The sequence below is a fragment of the Chlorocebus sabaeus genome, chromosome 16, assembly GCF_047675955.1.
Source record: "Chlorocebus sabaeus isolate Y175 chromosome 16, mChlSab1.0.hap1, whole genome shotgun sequence".
In the NCBI taxonomy this organism is placed as follows: domain Eukaryota; kingdom Metazoa; phylum Chordata; class Mammalia; order Primates; family Cercopithecidae; genus Chlorocebus; species Chlorocebus sabaeus.
In genome coordinates this window covers 4,321,474-4,345,310 of record NC_132919.1, presented here as the reverse complement: position 1 = coordinate 4,345,310, position 23,837 = coordinate 4,321,474, and the positions used below count along the sequence as shown (strand labels likewise).

Genomic DNA, 23,837 nt, shown 5'->3' with positions numbered 1-23,837 from the left:
CCCTCGCTTTGCCCAAATGACTGAGAATTCTCTAAATTCTCTACTAAAAGTACAAAAATTGGCTGGGCGTGGTGGCAGGCGCCTGTAGTCCCAGCTACTCTGGAGGCTGAGGCAGGAGAATCACTTGAACCTGGGAGGTGGAGCTTGCAGTGAACTGAGATCGTGCCACTGCACTCCAGTCTAGCAACACAGCAAGACTGTCTCAAAAAAAAAGAAAGAAGAAGAAAAAGAAAAAGAAGAGGAGAGGGAGGGGGAGGGGGAGGGGGAGGGGAAGGGGAGAGGGGGAGGGGAAGGGGGAAGGGGGAGGGGAGAGGGGGAGGGGAAGGGGGAGGGGAGGAGGGGAGAGGGAGGGGGAGGGGAAGAGGGAGGGGGAGGGGAGAGGGAGGGGAGGGGGAGGGGGAGGGGAGGAGGGGATGGGGAGGGGAGGAGGGGATGGGGAGGGGAGGAGGGGAAGAGGGGGAGGGGGAGGGGAAGAGGGGGAGGGGGAGGGGGAAAGGGGAGGGGCAGGGGCAGGGAGAAAGAAGAAAGAAGAGCTTTCCAAACCTTCCCAGCCTTCCGAGCTGTGCAAGGTCTGGCTCAGCCTAGTCAAGTGACCTGAATCCCAAATGTATGCTGGCCGCCTCTGAGTCCTGGTCTGAGCTGACCTTGGCAGGTTCTCGAGATAATCGTGAGACTTAGGATTGATTATCTAGACAGGCTGCCTGAAAAGGCACCCCCACCAGCCCCTGAACGGGAGGTGCAGCCAGAGGACATGGCCCAGCTACGAAGCCCTTCACGTTCCCTCCATCCACACAGGGCCTTCCCAGCATCACAGACTCTCACAGCCAAGAGAGCCCTTAAAGATATGTAAGTCAGGCTGGGCGAGGTGGCTCACGCCTGTAATCCCAGCACTTTGGGAGGCTAAGGTGGGCCAATCATTTGAGGTCGGGAGTTTGAGACCAGCCTGCCCAACATGGTGAAACCCCATCTCTACTAAAAACAAACAAACAAAAATTAGCCGGTTGTGGTGGCGCATGCCTGTGATCTTAGCGACTCGGAAGGCTGAGGCAGGAGAACAACTTGAACCCAGGAGGTAGAGACTACAGTCAGCCAAGATTGTGCCATTGCACTCCAGCCTGGGCAACAAGAGTGAAACTCTGTCTCAAAAAAAAAAAAAAAAAAAAAAAAATTACCAGGCATGGTGGCGTGTGCCTGTGGTCCCAGCTACTCGGGAGGCTGAGGTGGGAGGATTGCTTAAGCCTGGGAGGTCGAGGCTGCAGCAAACAGTTTGTACCATTGCACTCCAGCCTGGTGACAGAGTGACACCTCGACTCAAAAAAGAAAGAAGAGAAGGAAGGGAGGAAGGGAAGGAGGGAGGGAGAGAGAGAGAGGAAGGAGAGGAGAGGGGAAGGGAGGGAGAAAGAAAGAGAGAAGGAAGAAGAGAAGAGAAAAGAGAGGAGAGGAGAAGAGAAGAGAGAAAAGAAGAGGAGAAGAGAAGAGAAAAGAAGAGAAGAGCGAAGGAAGGAGGAGAAGGAGGAGGAGGGAAGGAGAAGGTAGGCGCAGGTGCAGTCAGCAGAGCATGAGTGTCGCCAAAACCCTGGGGGAGGATGGGGCTCCAGGGAAGAAGACAGCATCCCCAGGAGCCCCCAGGACCCACCAGGACAGGGTCAGAGCGGAGGAGGGGACCGCATGGAGGCGGAAGAGCAGCCGCTGGAGGCAGTGGGGAGGCCGGGGTTAAGGGTTCGGGGAGGAGGAGGAGAGAAGGAAGGGAGAATTGAAGGATGTCCTTGACTCAGCATCAAGCAGTCACTGGAGCTCTTGGAGCACAGGGTCGAAGGTGATAGGAACAGAAGTGGAGCCCAGCCGGGCAGCAGACAGCCAGGCGGGAAGTGGGAGAGGGCGTGCCCTAAGGGCAGAGTGCCCGTGCCTTCCCTCCCAGCAGCCTTCTCACACACATGAAATCCCAAAACTAGCGAAGTGACGAGGCCTCCCGGGCCCCAGTTTGCCATCTGTAAAATGGGATGCCCTCACAGAAGATGCTGCAGACCCCTCTGAAGGGTGGGGCTCCTCTCATTCCACAGCCCCACAGAAGCTTCACGCCCGTCTCCTGCCAGTGCCTTCTGGAGCCCACAGTGGCCCCAAGAGTGGAGAGATGGGGAATTCAGCCCACAGAGGACAAGGGAGCTGGCCATGGCCACCCAGAGTGGCAGAGGCTCAGCCCGAGCCCGAGCCAGAGCCAGGCCTCCTGCTGCCATCTGGGTCCCGAGCCTCACTATCTTCACACAGCACCACGTGCCCCACCTCAAGACACTGAATTTTGGAGCTCAGAACTTCCTCAGCAAGAGCCCCCAAGCTGGGCAAGGTGCCCAGTGCCCCCAGACGCCCTCACCTGTCAGGGTTGCTGCACGGCTCCTGGAAGCAGGGAGGCTGCAGCCCGTGAACCACGCGCGCCTCGAGCAGAAACTTGGGGGCCCAGAACCCCAGGGCTCCAGTCACAAAGGCCATGGCGGTCACTCCGAGGGTGGACCACACAAAACTCCAGCTGCAAGACAAGGTGCCCCACCTGGAGTCGGGAGAGGGCTGGGGCTGAAGGGTGCTGTCCACTCCTCCCCACTCCTGGGCACTCTGGGAACTTTTCTATCCTGTCTCATTACCTTCAAGATTCCATAGGTAGCAATTGCTAACCCCTCTTTACAGATAGGCAAACTGAGGCTCCAAAGAAGACACTCAGGTTACCCCAAGCTCCAGCCTCCAGATCCTTCCTGGCAGCACCCTGAGCTCCAGCCTCCCCTATGTTTCGGAGACCCCCCAATCCATGCACCTTGGCTCCTCCTCCCTCCCTCCTCTCTGCAGGACCAAATCTCCCCATCCTGAGGGTTCCCCATCCAGCATCACATTCTCCAGGAAGCTGTCCCTGCCTGCCCCATCTTCCTCTGAGTCCTTCTGGCCCGTTTCACAGCTCAGTCACAGAAGTGGGTCCTGTCCATGTCCTGCCTTGCAGTGAATTGTGAGGCCTGGGACCAGCAGTTGACTCCTGCCTGCCTCCCCCAGCATGGCTGGCACAGAGGATCACACACGCCATGAGGCTTGGAGAGGTGAGTGATGAACTCCCAGCATCCTCCAAGCAACCCAGAGAAGGGGACAAGGCTGGAGAATTCCATCCATTGAATAAATAAGGACAGTGAGGCTCTGAGTGCCATGGCCACTGATGGGCAGGGCAGCGGCAGAGGCAAGGCTGGGGCTCACGCCATCTCCCTCCCTCCCTGTCCATATTTCTGTCACACGGCAAGGTGGTGGAGGCTGAGCCCTAAGGCAGGGAGGGGCACTTCAGTTGGTAAGTGGGATCTCAGAGGAAGAGGAGGGCTGTGAACATTGGGACAACAAGGGAGGGCTCCCTGGAGGTGGAGAGAGGGGGTCAGTGAGGCTGGGGCAGACAAAGGGGTTTTTCCGTGCCTTGCAGGGGGTAGCAGTGACACTCACTTTTTCCCCAGGTATCTGACGTCCTCACACCAGCTGCTCCTGGAGCCTCCCGCGGCCCCCTCCCCCTGCGTCTCGGTAGCTCCCCGGGGTGGGTCTGGAACCAGCAGGATAAGCAGGATCAAGGCCACCGCCTCCAGGCAGGGCATGATCTGGGGACAGGAGGGACCAGGAAGCTCAGGGCCGCGTATTATCACAGCCCAAGAGACCCCAGGGGCAACTGGTCACAGTACCAGCCAGTGTCTGACCTCTGGGGTCCAGGCCCTGGGAGTGGTGGGGGTGACTTGTTTTTCAGGGCGCTGGTATCCACAGAGCGGGATGTACCACTATTTCTTAGCCCTCACCACTGCAGCCTCCCCGGGCAGTGGAGTCTGGGATTTCGTGTCATTCTCACCTTTCCAGTACAGACACCACTCTTTTGGGGTCAATGGGCCTGAGATGGTTGAGAACAGGGACCCTCACTACACTGGCCCTGCCTCCCGAGTACCTGCTGCCCCTAGAGCTGACCTTTCCCTGGCCCAGGCCTCCATCTGCCACATAGTCCTGCCCTGGCATCCTCTCCTAGCAGCCCCACTGCTCAAACCCCGAGGATGGATATCTCACTACCCACCTTGGGGCAGCCTGCAAACAGCTCAGGCCATGAGGTTTATTCAAGTCAGGTCAGACCTGCCTCCTTGAAGCCTGCATGTAGAGGTCTGCGTGCAGCCTGCACTCCCACCAAGCTGCACTCCCAGGGCTGAGCTCAGTGCCCTCCACTATGGAGTCCCTTCCTCTTCAGAATGGTCCCGCTCCGTGCCCATGTTGGAATTACAAGGGCCGCAGCCCAGCAGAGCCTCCCTGGCGTCTTCCTCAGCATCCTGCCCAACTGCTGAGCGAGCCTAGCTGCCAGTCCTCCAGGGCCTACTCTATGCCCTGACCCGGTGACTTGGAACTTCCATCTCTCGTCTCACGGATCCTCAAGATGCCTTAGGTAGCATTTACTACCCCCACTTTACCGACAGGCAAACTGAGGCTCTGAAGAAGGTGACCTGCTTGAGATCACACAGCTGGTAAACTAAGCAGCCAGCTTTTGAGCCTAGGGCCACCACCTCCCCAGCCCACGCTCCCTGTGGGGCCCCAAATGTCCAAAGCTGCCAATGCCTGACCACCCCCACGCCCCTCCAATGGCGCCGGGTGCTACGCCAAGTGGCTAAGGTCACCCAAGGCTGGAAAGTCCCTGCCGGTCCAGAGGGAAAGCAGAGGGAAGAAAAGGAAGCTGGACTCACTCGGAGGGCCCAGCGCCAGTTCCCAGTCAGCGTCGTCACAGCCGACCCCAGCACGTAACCCAGACCACTGCAACAGAGGGTCAAGGGCGATGGGCTGTGAGGGGAGGGAGGCGGAAGGCAGACCCCACTGCCAGCCTGACCCAGGGTGCTCCCCCGTGCCCCAGGGAGCTGACTCTCTGCAGGCTCAGAGCTGTTTCACTGAGGAAAGTAAGCCACGTGAGGCCCAGATGTCCACTGCCCTTGGTCAAGTCAGCAGTGACCTCTGGCTCGTGGCCCACCCCCAGCGCCACTCTCCCCACCTATGGAAACCCATACCCTCCATCCTCCTGCCCAAGGCTGGGACCTGCTTGAGTCAGGCAAGTTCAGGAAATCTGGGTCAGAGGCCAGGGTCCTGACTGCGAATCCTCCTCTGGCCTAGCCTGCTGTGGGGTGCAGGGCCTGGCCCTACCACGCTTCCTCACCTCGCCTCCCAGGGCCAGCCCCTCCCTGGGCGGGCCACACTGCTGAGTGTACAAATCTGCAGGGCGCATCCTCATCACCTCTACTCCTCCCCCAGCCCATCAGCTGGCATCACTGCCCCCGTTGACAGATGAGGAAACTGAAGCTCGGAGAGGTAGACTCATGTGGTGAGGAAGGGGTAGCATTGGGACTCAAACTGCAGCCCTCCTGGTTTGACCTCTCCTACCCATGCCCAGCCCCTGTTCTGACTCCTTTGGGCCTCAGTTTACCACCTGGGGAAGTGGACCCATGGGTAATACCAACCTTCCAACAGGGATGAAGATGTAGAAGACGGCCAGCACGCGGGTGCGCTCGTCCCTCACAAAGAGGTCGCCCAGGACGGTGGGCGCGATGGTGGCGTAGCTGGCCGAGCCAGTGCCCACGACGCCCCGGGACAGGAAGAAGAGCCAAGAATACTGGGCGAGCAGGCACAAGACCACGTGAGTTCCAGAAATCACCCAGAGGGCCAGGGACCCAAGGGTTTGTTGGAAGAGCCGAGGGGACCTCATGACACAGGACCCCAGAGTAGGGAGAGGGGATCGGGGCCAAGGACACCTCTCCACTCCAGGTTTCCAAAGTCACACATGTGTCCCCTGAAGCCACCGCCTATCCCTCTGCCCAGGGGAGCCCTTCTCCTGGGTCCCACCATTGCTAACCAGGCCAGTTCCCCAAGACAGCAGCTGTTACCCCCAGTTCCACCCCGAGCAGAGTCAGGCAGAAATGAAGCTGGTGCGGCAGTGAGAGGTAGGAGAGAGGAGGTCTCCTGTTAAGAAAGTCCACCGGGTCGGCCAGGCACGGTGGCTCACGCAGGTAATCCCAGCACTTTGGGAGGCTGAGACGGGCGGATCACCTGAGGTCGGGAGTTCGAGACCAGCCTGGCCCACACGGCAAAACCCTGTCTCTACTAAAAAATACAAAAATTAGCTGGGCGTGGTGGCACGCGCCTGGTATCCCAGCTGCTCTGGAGGCTGAGACAGGAGAATCACTTGAACTTGGGAGTCAGAGTTGGCAGTGAGCCGAGATCGCACCATTGCACTCCAGCCTGGGCAACAAGAGTGAAATTGTGTCTCAAAAAAAAAAAAAAAAAAAAAAAAAGTCCACCAGCTCTGCCCTGCACAGCTCAGGCTGGAGACGGGGCCCTCACCTCCTCTCCCAGCCCTCAGTGCAATCCCTGATCCAGCCACAGCCAGGAATGCAGCAGAATTGTCCCCACGCAGCTCTGATGGGGCTGGATCAGGGAGGAAGCAGGTGGGGAAGGGGCCTCAGGGGACTGGGCAGAGGCATGCACACCTACCTGGGGGGAGATGAAGGAGCTAGAGAGACCAGCTCCTGACCAGAGCAAGATCCCGAAGCTCATGGTGGTCTTGCGGCTGTATCGGTCGCCCAGGTAGCCAAACACGGGTGCGGACAGCAGCAGGCAGCCGATGAAGACTGGAGGAGACACACAGGGGCAGCCTGGATCCCCCCACGACCGTGGCAGGGCAGACGGCCCAGCAGGCCTGGGGAGGGAAGGAGCCTGACTCAGAAGCCACAAGCTGGCATCTTGGCAGTGGGCCCAGGGTAGGAGGAAGAAAAGATAAGGTGAACCTCACAGTGCGTGGCCAACATACAACCCCAGCCCAGAGTGTGGAGGCCTGGACCCGGCCCCAAACCCAAAGCCCAGCTCTGTCGCTTGCTCTGAGTGTCACCCCAACACTGGAGAAGTCACCATCCCCTCCCAGGATGGCGAAGGTGAGATGGGAAGTGAATGTGGACCGTCAGGCACGGAGCAGATGCCAGTTTTCCGGCTTTACAAAAACACATGACCCCTGTGAGGCTGGGTATGCGGACAGGTCTGATTTTTCATTCATGCACCTACTGGGGCAACAGGGAGCAGGGAAAGAGGGAAGTCAGCCGGGGCCTGCTCTGAGCAGCAGATGAGGACAGTTTAGAATGAGCACATTGGGCCGGGTGCAGTGGCTCACGCCTGTAATCCCAGCACTTTAGTTGGCTGAGGCAGGCAGATTGCCTGAGCTCAGGAGTTCAAGACCAGCCTGGGCAACATAGTGAAACTCCGTCTCTACTAAAAAAAAAATACAAAAAAATTAGCCAGGCCTGATGGTGGGCACTGGTAATCCCAGCTACTCGGGAGGCTGAGGCATGAGAATCGCTTGAACCCGGGAGGCAGAGGTTGCAGTAAGCCGAGATCACGCCACTGCACTCCAGCCTGGGCGACAGAGCAAGCCTTGGTCTCAAAAAAAGGAAAAAAAAAAAAAAGAAAGAAAGAATAAGCACATTCGCTGTGAACTAGTGATGATTCCAGGAAGCCAGGAAAGAGTTGGTTCTCCTACATAGGTAAAATGTTCCCTGGACACAGCTGCATTTATACTTTTATTTTATTTTTTGAGACAAAGTCTCACTCTGTCACCCAGGCTGGAGTGCAGTGGTTCAATCTCGGCTCACTGCAGCCTCTGCCTCCCGGCCTCAAGCCATCCTCCCACCTCAGCCTCCAGAGTAGTTGAGACTACAGGCACGTACCACTACACCTGGCTAATTTTTGTAGTTTTTGTAGAGATGAGGTTTCACCATCTTGCCCAGGCTGGTCTCGAACTCCTGGGCACAAGGGATCCACCCACCTCGGCCTCCTAAAGTGCTGGGATTACAGGCATGGGCCATCGCGCCCGGCTCACTTTCCATTTTTCTGTTGGGCTGTTGTTTGTTCATATGTTTTGGAAATAAGTTCCCATAGAACATAGTTCTATGTTTGTTTTAAGAATTAAAAACGCAACTTCTGGGACTAAGTTGGCTGGGTTTAAATCCTGGCTCGCCACTTTCTAACTATGTGACCTTGGGCAGATTCCTTAACTCTTTTGTTCCCCTTTCATCAACAGTGCTATTCCCTTGTTTGGTTACTGAGAGGATTAAGTAAAATAAAGCACATAAAAGTTATCTGCATAGCTTCATGTAAACATCCAACAAATGTTATCTATTATTATTGCTGATTGCATAATTTCAATCATCATCATACAGAAGTGTTTAGCTTTGACGTTGTCAAGTTTATTAACCTTCTAGAGGGGCAAGAGTTGTTTCACGTCTTGTTTATGCATATCTTCTTTATCCAAAAGTTATAAAACTATTTCCCAGCCGGGCGCGGTGGCTCACACCTGTAATCCCAGCACTTTGGGAGGCCAAGGCGGGTGGATCACCTGAGGTCAGGAGTTTGAGACCAGCCTGGCCAACATGGTGAAACCCCATCTCTACTAAAAATACAGAAATTAGCCAGGTGTGGTGGTGCACGCCTGTAATCCCAGCTACTAGGGAGGCTGAGGGAGGAGAACTGCTTGAACACGGGAAGCGGAGGTTGCAGTGAGCCAAGATTGTGCCACTGCACTCCAGCCTATGTGACAGAGCGAGACTCTGTCTCAAAAAAACAACAAACAACAACAATAAATAAATAAATATATTTTTCCCCATATTCCTCACATGCAGGGATCACTTGCAGGCTGTTTTAAGTGCCTTAAACCTGCAGACGCTCTGTGACTGACTCTGCAGATGCCCTTCCCAAGAGAAAACAGACATTCCTCATTTCCAACATCTCCAAATTCAAATCACTTATTTGACATAGTGGATGAAATGAATGCTCCCAGAGTTAAAAGACAGACTCTGCAGGCACGCTTCCTGGATTCAAATCCCAGCTTCAGCAAGTCTCCTAACTTCTCTGAGCCTCAGTTTCATCAGCTGTAAAATGGACATAATAGTAAGACCTGCCTCGTGGGATTGTTGTGAAGATTAAATAAGTTGATATTTAAAGCTCTTAGAATAGTGCCTGGCACGTGGTAAGGGCCAAGTCAGTGTTAGTTTTAAATATGATTAATTAATTAACTCACTCCAGCAGCCTCTCTATCCCATAGGTGGGTGAAGGGAGCCCGACCACTGCCTCTTCTCACCTTCCACCACTCTCTCTTTTTATTGATTTTTTGAGACAGAGTCTCATTCTGTGGCCCAGTCTGAAGGGCAGTGGCGCGATCTCAGTTCACTGCAACCTCCGCCTTTTGGGTTCAGGTGATTCTCCTGTCTCAATCTCCCAAGTAGCTGGGATTACAGGCACCTGCCATCACACCCGGCTAATCTTTGTATTTTTAGTAGAGATGGGGTTTCACCATGTTGGTCAGGCTGGTCTCGAACTCCCAACCTCAGGTGATCCACCCACCTCGGCCTCCCAAAGTGCTGGGATTATCGGCGTGAGCCACTGCGCCCGGCCCAATTCCTCTATCTCTTCACCACCCTCTCCCTCAATCATCAGTTTCCTCTTCTTAGCAGCCCTGTGGACAAACAACAGGCTGGGTCTAGGGCCACAGCATGGCAACCCAAAAAGGTAAAGAGACCTCATCTGAGGCCACCAGAGACCAGCCTGGTCATCAGGCCTCCAAGCCCACTGTCCTTTTCATGAAATTTTTGGGCTGCTTCTGCAAAGATGACCCTTCTCTTCACCTACTCCTAAACACACACACACACATTTCTCCCTCCGTGGCCCAGGCCTTATAGTAATAATCCTGACCACTATGGTAGAACCAGTGAAGGGCCAGCATGGTAGCTCACGCCTGTAATCTCAACAATCTGGGAGGCCGAGACTGGCAGATCACCTGAGGTCAGGAGTTCAAGACCAGCCTGGCCACCGTGGTGAGACCCCCCCATCTCTACTAAAAATACAAAAATTAGCTGGGCGTGGTGGCGGGCACCTGCAATCCCAGCTACTCAGGAGGCTGAGGCAGGAGAGTCACCTGAACCCGGGAGGCAGAGGTTGCAGTGAACCAAGATCGTGCACTCCAGCCTGGTCAATAAGAGTGAAACTCCGTCTCAAAAAAAAAAAAGAACGAGTAAAGGGAAATGTTGACTAAACCACCATTATCTATTTAATCGAGGAGGTTGTGGGTATCTCACTTTGGCTACAGATATGGCTGGTAGATCAGCATCAGTTGCCGCCTCTTGGCCACAAGACTGAGGGGCAATTGGAAATGATGCATGTTCTAAAGCCATGGTCTTCTAACTCTTGCTCACGTAACTCTTTTGTCTTTTTTTTTTTTTTTTCCTTTTTGTGGAGAAGGAAGTCTCACTATATTGCCCAAGCAGGTCTCGAACTCCTGGGCTCAAGCTATTCTCCCGCCTCTGCCTCCCTAAGAGCTGGGATTACAGGCGTGAGCCACTGCACCCAGTTCTCACCTCATTTTTAAAGAACTTTCTAGAACTACATACCCTTCCACATATTTTCAGCTAATATTAAAATGTTCTTATCCCGTGTTTGAATCGTTGCCAAGGATGGGACTTCCAGCATTGTTGTGTATTTTTTTTAACTGTATTTTCATCCAAACTCTTGGAACTACAGGGTCGAGTTTATTCAGTTTACGGGGAATGTCTGCAGTAGAATCCAAGTCATAATGCCCGTCCTCTTTTGCCAAAGCAATTAGACAATCAAACTGATTATAAGAAAAATGTTGCCCAGCGTGGTGCCTCACGCCTATAATCCCAGCACTTTGGGAGGCTGAGATGGGCGGATCACCTGAGGTCGGGAATTCAAGACCAGCCTGGCCAACATGGTGGTACATGCCTGTAATCCCAGCTACTCGAGAGGCTGAGGCAGGAGAATTGCTTAAACCTGGGAGGTGGAGGTGGCAGTGAGCCGAGATCGTGCCATGCACTCTAGCCTGGGCAACAAGAACGAAACTCTGTCTCAAAAAAAAAAAAAAGAAAAATGTTGGCTTCATTTTTTTCATTGAAACAAATGTGTTGACATGCATCCCTGAGACCATTATCTCACTTTGAATTTTAATTCGTAGATAAATAGTAGACATTGCACACAGGGACAGCTAGATAAGGCTTGGCTCCTTGCCTGGGCTGGTGGCCTGGGGCAAATCTCCCCAGCATGTTTCTCCTGTTGCTCTCTGCTTTGCTCCCAAGGTCCCCCCAGCAGAAGCCGAACATCCACGCGGGGGCCTCTGTTTGATGCCCCGGAGGTTTTTACACCCAGGAACAGCACATCCAGGATGTGGAGAGGGGTCCCTCTCTGCTTACTGCTGTAGCCAGGGAATTGTACAACGGAAGGAGAGGAAGGAGAACCACAGGCCGACCACAGGCTCCCCGGCAGGCAGGTCATTTTAGGAAAAAAACATTCAGGCTTGAGGATCTAGAAATAAATCAGTCTCTCAAAACTCTCTCTGTTCATGTAGCCCCTGGAAAGTTACTGTGTATCCCCAGAGATCCCTGTACCCCAGTTTGAGAGTCATGTTCTAAAGCCCTGAGATGATGGACTGGGAGGAGGACCCTCAGTGCCTACTGATTACAGGCTGGGTGTGTGCACAGGTGTATCACGTGTTGTGACCATATGTGTGCCCATGTGGGAGTGTGGATATGCACATGTGTGAGTGTGTTGTCACCATCCAGGCACCCACAAGGGAAAAGCTGATGCCTCATGACCCCAACCGCTCTGATGTTGTGATGGGACGTGTGGCTGCTCCCTGCTGCTGGGTGTTAGGCTCTCTGTGGGCCCAGAGTCCATCTGAGCCCACGCGGGGGGATGTGTCTGTGTCTGTGTCTGTCTGTTTGACTTCGTGTGTCCCAGTAGTTAGATTTTTCAGGTCTGTGAGAGGAAAGCATACATGAGGATTTCTCAAACCCCAGCAAGCCTCTGGTGCACAGCTGAGCCTCAGCAATACAAAGGAAAGGAATGACTAGCTCCACAGCCAGGAGCTGAGACTCGGGGGCCTCTCCCAGCCCCACCTCCCTCTGCTCTCCTGCAGCACCCTACACTCAAACTACCACGGCTGTTCCAGCCTGGGCTCTCTCCCGCTCCTGCCTAGACTGTCCCTCAGGACCACGCCACACCCACCCTCTGTGCCAGGGGACCCAGTGGGGCTGGAGCTGGGCACAGAACATGACCCACAGAAAGAGCCCACCCCAGCAGGAACCCAGGACCCCAGCTCCAGAGCCAGGGCTCCTCCTTACCAGTCTGAAGCAAACCAGCATGGCTGTCACTGATCTGAAAAACCTCCTGTACATCCAGCAGCACTCCTGTGGACAGAGGGACAGTGCTCAGGAAATGGGAATTCACACTCCTGGCCTCTGAAGGCAGCTGCTCCAGGTTTGACACAGGGCCACAGCACAGCGGAAGGCATGGCACCGAAGCCCACTGTTCTCTCCCCCTCTCTCTCACACGTGCACAACCACACACACAACAGCAGACACACAGAGAAACGTGTGCATTTCAAACACTCAAAGAAACAAGCATCCCTTGGCCGGGCACGGTGGCTCACGCTTGTAATCCCAGCACTTTGGAAGGCCAAGGTGGGCAGATCACCTGAGGTCAGGAGTTCGAGACCAGCCATGGTCAACATGGTGAAATCCCGTCTCTACTAAAAATACAAAAAATTAGACAGACGTGGTGGTGGGTGCCTGTAATCCCAGCTACTTGGGAGGCTGAGGCAGGAGAATCGCTTGAACCCGGGAGGCGGAGGTTGCAGTGAGCCGAGATTGCGCCATTGCACTCCAGCCTGGGCAACAAGAGCAAAGCTCCATCTCAAAAAAAAAAAAAAAGAAAGAAAGAAAGAAAGAAACAAGCATCCCAAAGGCACAGACATTCACATACACACGTCGACATACAAGCACACAGTCACACAGCTCCTTCCCTCCTCTTCATGTGAGAACACAGATATAAATAGATACAAACAGGCATTTCCAGAGCAACACACCTGCAGAGGCACAAATATACACACGCACAGGAACTCACACTCACAGACATGTACACCCAGCCTCATACACACAGACACACAGACACATGTGCAGTGAGAGGTACCCATAAAGACACACCCAGAGACCCACCTGCGTGTGCACAGGCTCAGGGCTGCCATCCGCACTGCGGTCAGAGGGGCACAGCTTCCTGTTGCTGCGCAGTGCACAGCCCTTTACTTAGGCCGCTGTGTAAACAGAAGTCCCTGGAGCTGTGCAGCACAGCGGCCTTGCTCATGCAAACACCGGACATGCATAGATGAACATGTACATACAAAGACGAACGTGTCCTGGCTTGCACGCATGCGCACACACAAGCAGGTTCTTCCACAGGCACCGCAGTGGGCGCCCAGCCTAATGCAGAGAGAGAACGTGGGTCTCCCAGACACCACAGTCTGTTTCCTGATAGCCTCTTGGTGGTGACTCAGAAAGGGTCCGGGTCTGCAGCACCTGCTCACGTGAGCCATGTGGCTCTGGCCCTGTCGTTATTATGAAAAGCAACAATCATCACTTTCATGAATCAGGAGGTGACTGAGGGCCAGGCCCTGAGCTGTACACTCATAGCTGTCATCCTAAAAGGAGGGGACTCTCATTGCCCCCATTCTACAGATGAGGAAACAGAGGCTCTAGCAGCCTAAGGTTGCCCGTCTGAAGCTGGGGGAGCTGGGGCTCAAATCTCAGCCAGAGGCAGCCTGTCCGCACACCCAGAACCACAGAAGGGGAGCAGAAGCCCCCAAGTGGGTCCCCGCAGAAACACCCACGCCAAGAAAGTCCTGCATGTGCACCTCCAAGACCTGCCCCATGCACATAAAGATCAAGGAATCAGAGGAGCAAAGCAAGAAATCTTTGTTTAGGGCCGGGCACGGTGGCTCACGCCTGTAATCCCAGCATGTTGGGAGGCCAAGGCTGGAAGATCACAAGGTCAGGAGATCGAGACCATCATGGCTAACATGGTGAAACCTCGTCTCTACTAAAAATACTCTACTAAATACTCTACTAAAATACTCTAAAAATACTCTACTAAAAATATTTTGGAGACTCTGTCTCCAAAAATAAAAAAAAGAAATAAATCTTTGTTTAGACATTTAATTTGTCCCCAGTTGCCACTGCAACTTGGCATACAAACCAGCATGTCTTTTTCCCCCTTTAATATTTCATTTGTTGTTGTTTGGGTTTTTTTGTTTTTGGTTTTTTGTTTTGTTTTGTTTTGTTTTTTTGAGACAGAGTCTCACTCTTTCATCCAGGCTGAAGTGCAGTGATGCAATCTCAGCTCACTGCAACCTCCACCTCCTGGGTTCAGGTGATTCTCCTGCCTCAGTCTTCCAAGTAGCTGGGATTACAGGCATCTACCACCACGCCTGGCTAATTTTTGTATTTTTAGTAGAGACGGGGTTTCACCATGTTGGCCAGGCTGGTCTCGAACTCCTGACCTCTGGTGATCCACCCACCTTGGCCTCCCAGAGTGCTGGGATTACAGGCGTGAGCCACTGCGCCCGGCCTGTTGTTTTTTTGAGATATAGTCTCGCTGTGTCGCCCAGGCTGGAATACAATGGCGCAATCTCAGCTAATTCCAACCTCCGCCTCCTGGGTTCAAGTGATTCTCCTGCCTCAGCCTCCCAAGTAGCTGGGATTACAGGCACACACCATGCCCAGCTAATTTTTACATTTTTAGTAGAGATAGGGTTTCACCATGTTGGCCAGGCTGGTCTCGAACTCCTGACCTCAGGTGATCCACCTGCCTCGGCCTCTCAAAGTCCCCTTTTAATTATTTTAAATACACAAAGAAGACAGTCTTTGGAAAGAAAAAAAGTAGACAATACAGGTAAGCAAAATAAATAGCTAAACAAAAATGCTCTAAATTATACCCATCTTCCATTTTCAGGAATGAGGACTCATCCCCTTGTTTTATCTCCTCCTGGGCTCCTCCCAGCCCCATGGTGCTCTAGGGGTGACCCAGGGCCAAGTGTGTACCCAGCCTTGCTTTTACCTGTAACCTACCACCCTGGCCCCATAAGAGCTGTTTCCTGCAAGAACATTTTAGCTGTTTGTCCCACCAGTTCCCAGACGCTCAGCATGGTTTCACTTCTCCAGGTCTCTGTCCCCACAGTAATCACAGCCCCCTTTTTTGCACATACAGAAGAAGTGCTAATGGGGAAGGGACCTGGGCAGGCAAGACTCAGGGTCTTAGGGTCCAGCCAGGGGCCTCCAGGGCTAGCAGCAGAGATAACGGGTCCCCAGGCTCCTGGGTTCTGGGAGCTCCGCACTGGTGATTACTGGCTCTCATCTGCCTCTTGCTCCTTCCCGCCTTTGGGTGCTCTCGGCCCACACTCCGACTCAGGCCTCCTCAGCTTTGACCTGATCCACTACAGCAGCCTCTGAACTGACTCCCTGGATCATTTTGCCTCCATCAGGGCCTCAAATCCAATCATATGGCTCCCCATTGCCCAAGGCAGAAAGTCCAAGCTCCCAGTCTGGCACCCAAGAAGCTCTGATCTCACCCCATACGCCCCTTCGGGGTTTTTTGTTTGTTTAGTGTATTTTGTTTCGCTTTTTGTCTTTAGGGGTTTAAGATCTTGCTCTGTCACTCAGGCTACAGTGCAGTGGTAGATCACTGCTCACTGCAGCCTCAAGCAATCCTCCTGCTTCAGCCTCAAGCAATCTTCCTGCTTCAGCCTCAAGCAATCCTCCTGCTTCAGCCTCAAGCAATCTTCCTGCTTCAGCCTCAAGCAATCCTCCTGCTTCAGCCTCAAGCAATCCTCCTGCTTCAGCCTCAAGCAATCCTCCTACTTCAGCCTCAAGCAATCCTCCTGCTTCAGCCTCAAGTAATCCTCCTGTGTCAGCCTCCCAAGAGGCTGGAGACATCACTGTCTTCAGCTGTCACTGTCCCTGGCTAACTTTTTAAATTTTTTGTAGAGACAAGGTTTTTCTATGTTGCCCAGGTTGGTCTCGAACTCCTGACCTCAAATGAGGAGGAGAAGCTTCTGACCTCTGAGCTCCTCAAAGACAATGACCAGGTCTGGGGAGGGCTCTGCAGCCCCTAGAGTTTCATGATTCCACAGCCACTCTCTGGTGTGCTGAGCTGGTAACTGACAGATCAATGCCCAGGTCTCAGAGATGCCTAGCAGCTGCAGGCACCCTCCTGAGCTCCCAGCCCGGCCTGTGCCTCCCCCTTGTCTGGCCGCACCTCTCTGCCTCGCAGGACTGCCATCAACCAGCCTCTATCTCTGCCCCATGAGATGGTCGTTCCTGAGTTCAGGAACTACAAGTCCGTTTTCCTCCCTGGGTCCCCAGGAGCCACCAGGGGTCCTACCCACAGTTAGTGCTCAGTCAGTCTTGAATGAATGAATGAGTGAAGGAATGAATGGATGAATGAATGACAAGAAGAGCAAGTGGAGCCTCAATCAGTTGTTGTTATTGTTGTTGTTGTTTGAGATGGAGTCTCACTCTGTCGCCCAGGCTGGAGTGCAATGACGCGATCTCAGCTCACTGCAACCTCCACCTCCCTCGTTCAAGCGACTCTCCTGCCTCAGCCTCCCAAGTAGCTGTGATTACAGGCACCCGCCACCACACCTGGCTAATTTTTGTGTTTTTAGCAGAGACAAGGTTTCACTATGTCGGCCAGGCTGGTCTCGAACTCCTAACCTCAGGTGATCCACCCACCTCAGCCTCCCAAAGTGCTGGGATTACAGGCGTGAGCCACCGTGCCCAGCCCCTGATCAGTCTTGAATGAATGAGTGAGTGAGTGAGTGAGTGAGTGAGTGAATGAGTGACAGAAGACAGAAGCAGGCTGAGCCCTGAGGCCTGCAAGAAGGCAGGCAGAATGTGCAAGGTTTGCGAGCAGCCTGTTGTCCTAGAAACGCAGCCAGCAGGAGCTATTCTTGTCTGGGCCAGGCTACCCTGTCCTCCACCCAGAACCTCGCGGTGTCTGCCTGGAAGTCCTCCCTGCTATCCTCACCAACCCACCCCTCATTATGCCTCTGGATCCACCCCCACTGTGCCCTCTCTTAATTAAAAAAATATATATATATATATATATTTTGAGACAGAGTCTTGCTCTGTCGCCCAGACTGGAGTGCAATGGTGGAATCTTGGCTCACTGCAACATCCACCTCCCGGGTTCAATCAATTCTCTACCTCAGCCTCCACAGTAGCTGAGATCACAGGCGCCCGCTACCACGCTCGGCTAATTTTTATAGTTTTAGTAGAGACGGGGTTTCACCATGTTGCCCAGGCTGGTCACAAACTCCTCACCTCAAGTGATCTGCCCACTTTGGCCACCCACAGTGCTGGGATTACAGGCGTGAGCCACTGCACCCAGCCCTAAAATAGTTTTAATTTTTTAAATAGAGACAGAGTCTTGGCCAGGTGCGGTGGCTCACGCCTGTAATCCCTGCCCTTTGGGAGGCTGAGACGGGCGGATCACCTGAGGTCTGGACTTTGAGACAGCCTGGCATACACGGCAAAACCCCATCTCTACTAAAAATACAAAAACTAGCCTGGCATGGTGGTGTGCGCCTGTAGTCCCAGCTACTCGGGAGGCTGAAATAGGAATCTCTTGAACCCGGGAGGCAGAGGTTGCAGTGAGCCAAGATCATGCCACCGCACTCCAGCCTGGGCGACAGAGCGAGACTCCATCTCGAGAAAAAAAAAAAAAAAAAAAGGCCAGGTGCAGTGGCTCACGCCTGTAATCCCAGCACTTTGGGAGGCCGAGGCAGGCGGATCACCTGATGTCAGGAGTTCAAGACCAGCCTAACTAACATGGTAAAACCCTGTCTCTACTCCTCTATTTAAAATACAAAAATTAACCAGACATGGTTGTGCATGCCTGTAATCCCAGCGACTCAGGAGGCTGAGGCAGGAGAATCACTTGAACCCGGGAGGCAGAGGTTGCAGTGAGCTGAGATTGCACCACTGCACTCCAGCCTGGGCGACAGAGCGAGACTCTGTCTGAAAAAAAAAGAGAGAGACAGAGCCTCACTATGTTGTCCAGGTTGGTCTCAAACTCCTGGGCTCAAGCAATCTTCCTCAGCCTCCCAAAGTTCTGGAACTACAAGTGGGAGCCACCATGCCCAGCCTGTGCCCCTCTTTAACTGAGGCTGGATTAGGAATGTCAGTTGGTCCTCCCCGATTCGGGCAGAGCTGAAAACCACCTCTAGAGGGGAGAACACCAGAGACAGGGCCGGGAACAGAAAGATGGGTGATGGCTGGAAGGCCACTGTGGATCTGCAGCCCCTGGCTGGCGGGCAGAACAGCAGGTGCTGCCCAGGGTGGCCGTCCCCTCCTCACCTGCGATGATGAACCAGTTCATGTAGTTCAGAAGGTTGATGTAGCAGAGCACGGCGGCAGCCACGTAGGCCCTCCACCGGGGCAGGCTCCAGGGGGCGGGCGTGATGGGAGGGGGACACTGCCTGCCTGGCCCTAGGCACTGGCCCTGTGGCCCTCCTGGCCCAGGCTCAGGGCACTCTGCTGACATGCCCCCAGCCATGCCAGCCTGCAGCTCCTGGCCTGAGACCGGCACCAGGACGAAGCAACAGGCAGCTCAGCACCAAGTCACTTCCTGTGGGTTCTCAGGCTCCAAACCTCAAAGCAGCTGCCTTAACTGTTGGGCATCTTATCGCAGGTTCCCCCTGAGCCCACGGCAGTCTCACCAGTGCGATTTCCCCATCATCAGCCTCCGAGACCTGCTACGGAGGAGAAGGGCTCCTGGCACCCCTACCCTGGGGGACTGGACAACTCTGTGGTCCCCTCGATCCAGCCTGCAGCTTCAGTGGCTGCAGTGAGGAAGCAAAGCTTCCAGGGCAGGAAATGAGACGAACCTCCCAGAGGGCTGCTCACTGTGAGACGGTCTGGCTGCCCATACAGGACTGTGAACCAATGCCTTGAAGCCGGGGCAAAGGAGGAAGGCTAGGCATTGGCCAAGACAGCAGCATTGCACTTGACTGCCAGGCAAGGCGAGCACCTACCCAGGATCTAAGGTCGTTCCCAGAGAAACAAACGTAGCAGAGGAGGCTGCCTACAAGAAGACAGTCTGTGAGCAGAACTCATCGGTTGGGGCTGGGAAGTCCTCAGTGAGGGGCAGGGCGTCGGCACGGTCACAAAGCGTCTCTTGATAGATTGCTTATTAGTAACAAGAGGAAAAAGAGTAACTATACAGTAGAGGAATCAGACATCTTGACCAAGGGGTTACAATAAATCACCTGTGAGAGGCAGGAGGGTGTCGTGTGCCTCCAGATGTGAAGGTCTTCACACGCCACAGCATCATCTATGCAGCATTCCAGCCAGGAAGACACAACCGGAATCTCATCGTGAGAAGACATCAGCCGGGCCCGGTGGCTCACGCCTGTAATCCTAACACTGGGAGGCCAAGGCAGGAGGATCATCCGAGCCCAGAAGTTTGTGACCAGCCTGGGCAACATGGTGAAACCCCATTGCTACAAAAATACCAAAAAAAAAAAATAATAATTTTTTAAAAAATAGCCGGGTGTGGTGGCGTGCAGGTCCCAGTTACTTGGGAGGCTGCGGCAGGAATGATCGCCTTAGCCTGGGAAGTCGAGGCTGCAGTGAGCCATGTTCACGCCACTGCACTCCAGGCTGGGTGACAAAGCAAGACCCCGTCTCAAAAACAAATTTTTTTTTCAATTTTTAAAATGAAAAAACATCAGACGAGCCCAAATTGAGAAACACTATTTATTTAAAGGGACTGTATATTCGAAAACGTCAGAGTCACTGAGGGAGCCGGGCGCGGTGGCTCGTGCCTGTTATCCCAGCACTTTGGGAAGCCGAGGCGGGTGGATCACCTGAGGTCGGGAGTTCGAGGCCAGCCTGACCAACGTGGAGAAACCTCATCTCTACTAAAAATACAAAATTAACTGTGCATGGTGTTGCCTGCCTGTAATCCCAGCTACTCGGGAGGCTGAGGCAGGAGAATCACTCGAACCCAGTCAGCGGAGGTAGTGGTGAGCCAAGATTGTGCCATTATACTCCAGCCTGGTCAATAAGAGCAAAACTCTGTCCAAAAAAAAGAGGAAAGAGGAAAGAAAGAAAGAAAAATAAGGAAGGAAGGAAGGAAGGAAGGAAGGAAGGAAGGAAGGAAGGAAGGAAGGAAGGAAGGAAGGAAGAAAGGGGGACTGTTTTGGATTGAATGAGACAAAAGAGACAAGATAATAAGACAATTAAGGGTAGCACAGGATCCCAGCCTCGCTCCTGTACTGGATCAATTGATAAAATTGGATCAGAAAAAATAGCATATCAGCGTCTGTGAACTACGGTTATGTAAGTAAATAAGTAAATATCCTTATCTGAAGTATCTAGGGGCACAGGGCCATGATGTATGCCACTCACTCTCAAACGGTTCAGGAAAAAATATTAGATACATATAGTAAGAAAGCAAATGGGGCAAATTAATAATAGATGAATCTGGGTAAAGGTTATAAGGGTTTCTTTGTACTATATGATAAACTTTCTATACGTTATAAATTATGTCTAAACAAAAAGTTAAAACATAAAATGACAAAACCAATTTAAAAATGGGTGAAGAGCCAAGCATAGTGGCATGGACTTGTAGTCCCAGCTACTCTGGAGGCTGAGGTGGAAGGATCACTTCAGCCTGGGAGGTTGAGGCCGCAGTGAGCTATGATCGTGCCACTGCACTCCAGCTTGGACAACAGAGCAAGACTCCACCCCTGAAAAAAAAAAAAAATCAGGGGAACAAAACTGGGGCGAGGAGTTGAACAGACATTTATCTGAAGATATACAGATGACCAACAAGCACATAAAAAGATGTTCAGGCCAGGCACAGTAGCTCACGCCTGTAATCCCAGCACTTTAGGAGGCTCGGGTGGGTGGATCACAAGGTCAGGAGGTCGAGACCAGCCTGGCCAACATAGTGACACTACATGGCTGGGCGCGGTGGCTCACGCCTGTAATCCCAGCACTTTGGGAGGCCGAGGCCGGCAGATCACAAGGTCAGGAGATCGAGACCATCCTGGCAAACACGGTTTTAGAAACCCCATTTCTACTAAAAATACAAAAAATTACCCGGGCGTGGTGGTGGGCGCCTGTAGTCCCAGCTACTCGAGAGGCTGAGGCAGGAGAATGGTGTGAACCCGGGAGGCGGAGGTTGCAGTGAGCCGAGATCGCACCACTGCACTCCAGCCTGGGCAACAGAGCCAGACTTCGCCTCAAAATAAAAAAAAAAAGAAAAACTCTATATCTACTAAAAATACAAAAATTAGCTGGGCATGGTAGCATGTGCCTGTAATCCCAACTACTTGCGAGGTTTCTTGAACCCAGGAGGAGGAGGTTGCGGTGAGCTGAGATCGTGCCACTGCACTCCAGCCTGGGTGATAGAGCGAGACTCCATCTCGGAAAAAAAAAAAAAAAAAAATGTTCAACATTACAAGTCATTAGGAAAATGTAGATTGAAGCCACCATAAGATATCAGTTCATACCCACTAAAATGGCTATAATTTTAAAAAGAGAGAGAGGAAATAACAGATGTTGGTGGAGAGATTAAAAGCCTCGTGCATTGCTGGGAATGTGAAATAAGGCAGCCACAGTGGAACACAGTCTGGCAGTTCCTCCAAAGGTTAAACATACAATTACCATATGGCCTTGCAATTCCAATCCTAGGTATATATCCAAAAACACTGAAAACAGGCTGGGCGCAGTGGCTCACACCTGTAATCCCAGCACTTTGGGAGGCCAAGGCAGGTGGATCACGAAGTCGTGATTTCAAGATCAGCCTGGCCAAGATACTGAAACCCCGTCTCTAGTAAAATTACAAAAAAATTAGCCAGGCGTGGTGGCAGGCGCCTTCAATCCCAGCTACTCGGGAGGCTGGGACAGGAGAATCACTTGAACCCAGGTGGCAGAGATTGCAGTGAAACGAGATCGCACCACTTCACTCCAGCCTGGGCGACAGAGTGAGACTCCGTCTCAAAAAAAAAAAAAAGAATTGATAACAAAGACTCTGCTGGGCCTCTAATCCCAGCACTTTGGGAGGCCGAGGCAGCCGGATGGCTTGAGGTCAAGGTTCGAAATCAACCTGACCAACATGGTGAAATCCCGTCTCTACTAAAAAATCCAAAAAACTTAGCCAGGTGTGGTGGCGCGCACCTGTAGTCTCAGCTACTGGGGAGGCTGAGGCATGAGAATTGTTTGAACCCTGGAGGCAGAGGTTGCAGTGAGCCAAGATTGGGCCACTATACTCTAGCTTGGGCAACAGAGCAACTTTGTCACTTTGTCTCAAAAAATAAAGAAAGAAAGAAAGAAAGAAAGAGAGAGAGAGAGAGAGAGAAAGAAAGAGAGAGAGAGAGAAAGAAAGAAAGAAAAAGAAAGAAAGAAAGAAAGAGAGAGAGAGAGAAAGAAAGAGAGAGAGAGAGAGAGAGAGAAAGAAAGAAAGAAAAAGAAAGAAAGAAAGAGAAACAAAGACTCAAACAAATACTTGTACACAAATGTTCATAGCAGCACTGTTCTTAACAGCCAAAAGGTGGAAACAGCTTAAACGATGGAAACCCATTTAATCTGATAAATGGGTCAAGAAAATGTGGCATAATCATACAATGGAATAGTATCCAGTCATAAAGAGAAAGGAAGTACTGATTCATGCTACAACACGGATGGACCTTAAAAACATTATTCTGGCTGGGCGTGGTGGCTCACACCTGTAATCCCAGCACTTTGGGAGGCCGAGGCGGGCAGATCATCTGAGGTCAGGAGTTCGAGACCAGGCTGGTCAACACGGTGAGACCCCCACCTCTACTAAAAATACAAAAATAAGCCGGGTGTGGTGGCACCACACTTGTAATCCCAGCTACTCAGGAGGCTGAGGCAGGAGAATCACTTGAACCCGGGAGGCGGAAGTTGTAGTGACCCGAGATTATGCCACTGCACTCCAGCCTGGGCGACAGAGTGAGACTCCGTCTTGAAAAAAAAAAAGAAAACATTATACTAAGTAAAAGACACCAGACACAAAAGGCCACATATTGTACGATTCCATTTATATAAAATATCCTGCATAGATATATTTACAGAAACAGAAAGTAAATGGTTCCCAGGGGCTAAGAGGAGAGGAAAATGCTTAATGGAAACAGAGGCTCCCTTGGAGAGCGATGAAAATGTTTCAAACTAGATAGAGATAACGGTGTCACAACACTCTGAATGTACTAAATGCCACTGAATTATATCCTTTAAAATGTTTACAACTCTAAGTAATTTTTTTAAAAAACGTTAAAGAAGCTTGGCTTGATGGCACGTGCCTGTTGTTTCAGCTGCTTGAGAAGCTGAGGTAAGAGGATTGCTTGAGCCCAGGAGTTTGAGAACAACCTGGGCAACATAACAAGATCCTATTTCTTAAAAAAAAAAAAAAAAAAAAAAAAAAAAAGTTAAAGCAAACAAAGAAAAAACCAGCCTGGCAACATGGCAAGAGTGTGAGCTCTATAGTCTGACCAGCCTGGATTCAAAATCAAATTTTTCTACTTTCTAGTTGTGCGCCTCAGGCAAGTCTCTAACCTCGCTGAGCCTCCGAGTTCTCATTTGTTTTCTTGTTTAGAGACAGAGTCACCCTGGGCTGGAGAGCAACAGTGCAATCTCAGCTCACTGCAACCTCCACCTCCTGGGTTCAAGCCATTCTCCTGCCTCAGCCTCCCGAATAGCTGGGACTACAGGCATGCGCCACCATGCCCGGATAATTTTTTGTATTTTTAGTAGAGACAGACTTTTGCCATGCTGACCAGGCTGGTCTCGAATTCCTGACTTCAGGTGATCCGCCTGCCTCGCCCTCCCAAAATGCTGGGATTACGGGCATGAGCCACCATACCCGGATAATTTTTTGTATTTTTAGTAGAGACAGATTTTTGC

The 23,837-nt window shown here is 52.4% G+C and overlaps 1 protein-coding gene across 5 annotated transcripts in view; it reads right to left on the bottom strand.

Annotated features, from left to right (window-relative positions):
• The window catches only part of SPNS3 (SPNS lysolipid transporter 3, sphingosine-1-phosphate (putative)), a 55,438-nt gene extending 36,078 nt beyond the window's left edge, over positions 1-19,360 (bottom strand). The window contains exons 1-7 of one of the 5 annotated variants that reach the window (XM_008009915.3): positions 18,264-19,359; positions 12,198-12,263; positions 6,514-6,650; positions 5,484-5,635; positions 4,722-4,788; positions 3,460-3,608; positions 2,369-2,542 (exon numbers count right to left, since the gene is read on the bottom strand). In XM_008009915.3, coding sequence (XP_008008106.2) covers positions 2,369-2,542; positions 3,460-3,608; positions 4,722-4,788; positions 5,484-5,635; positions 6,514-6,650; positions 12,198-12,263; positions 18,264-18,462 — 944 coding nt within the window. In that variant the 5' untranslated portion in view covers positions 18,463-19,359. Of the gene's footprint in view, positions 1-2,368; positions 2,543-3,459; positions 3,609-4,721; positions 4,789-5,483; positions 5,636-6,513; positions 6,651-12,197; positions 12,264-18,263 lie in introns of all 5 variants that reach the window. The other 4 variants (XM_008009913.3, XM_008009914.3, XM_037987442.2 and 1 more) reach the window with 4 other exon arrangements.
• Positions 19,361-23,837: the final 4,477 nt, after the last annotated feature.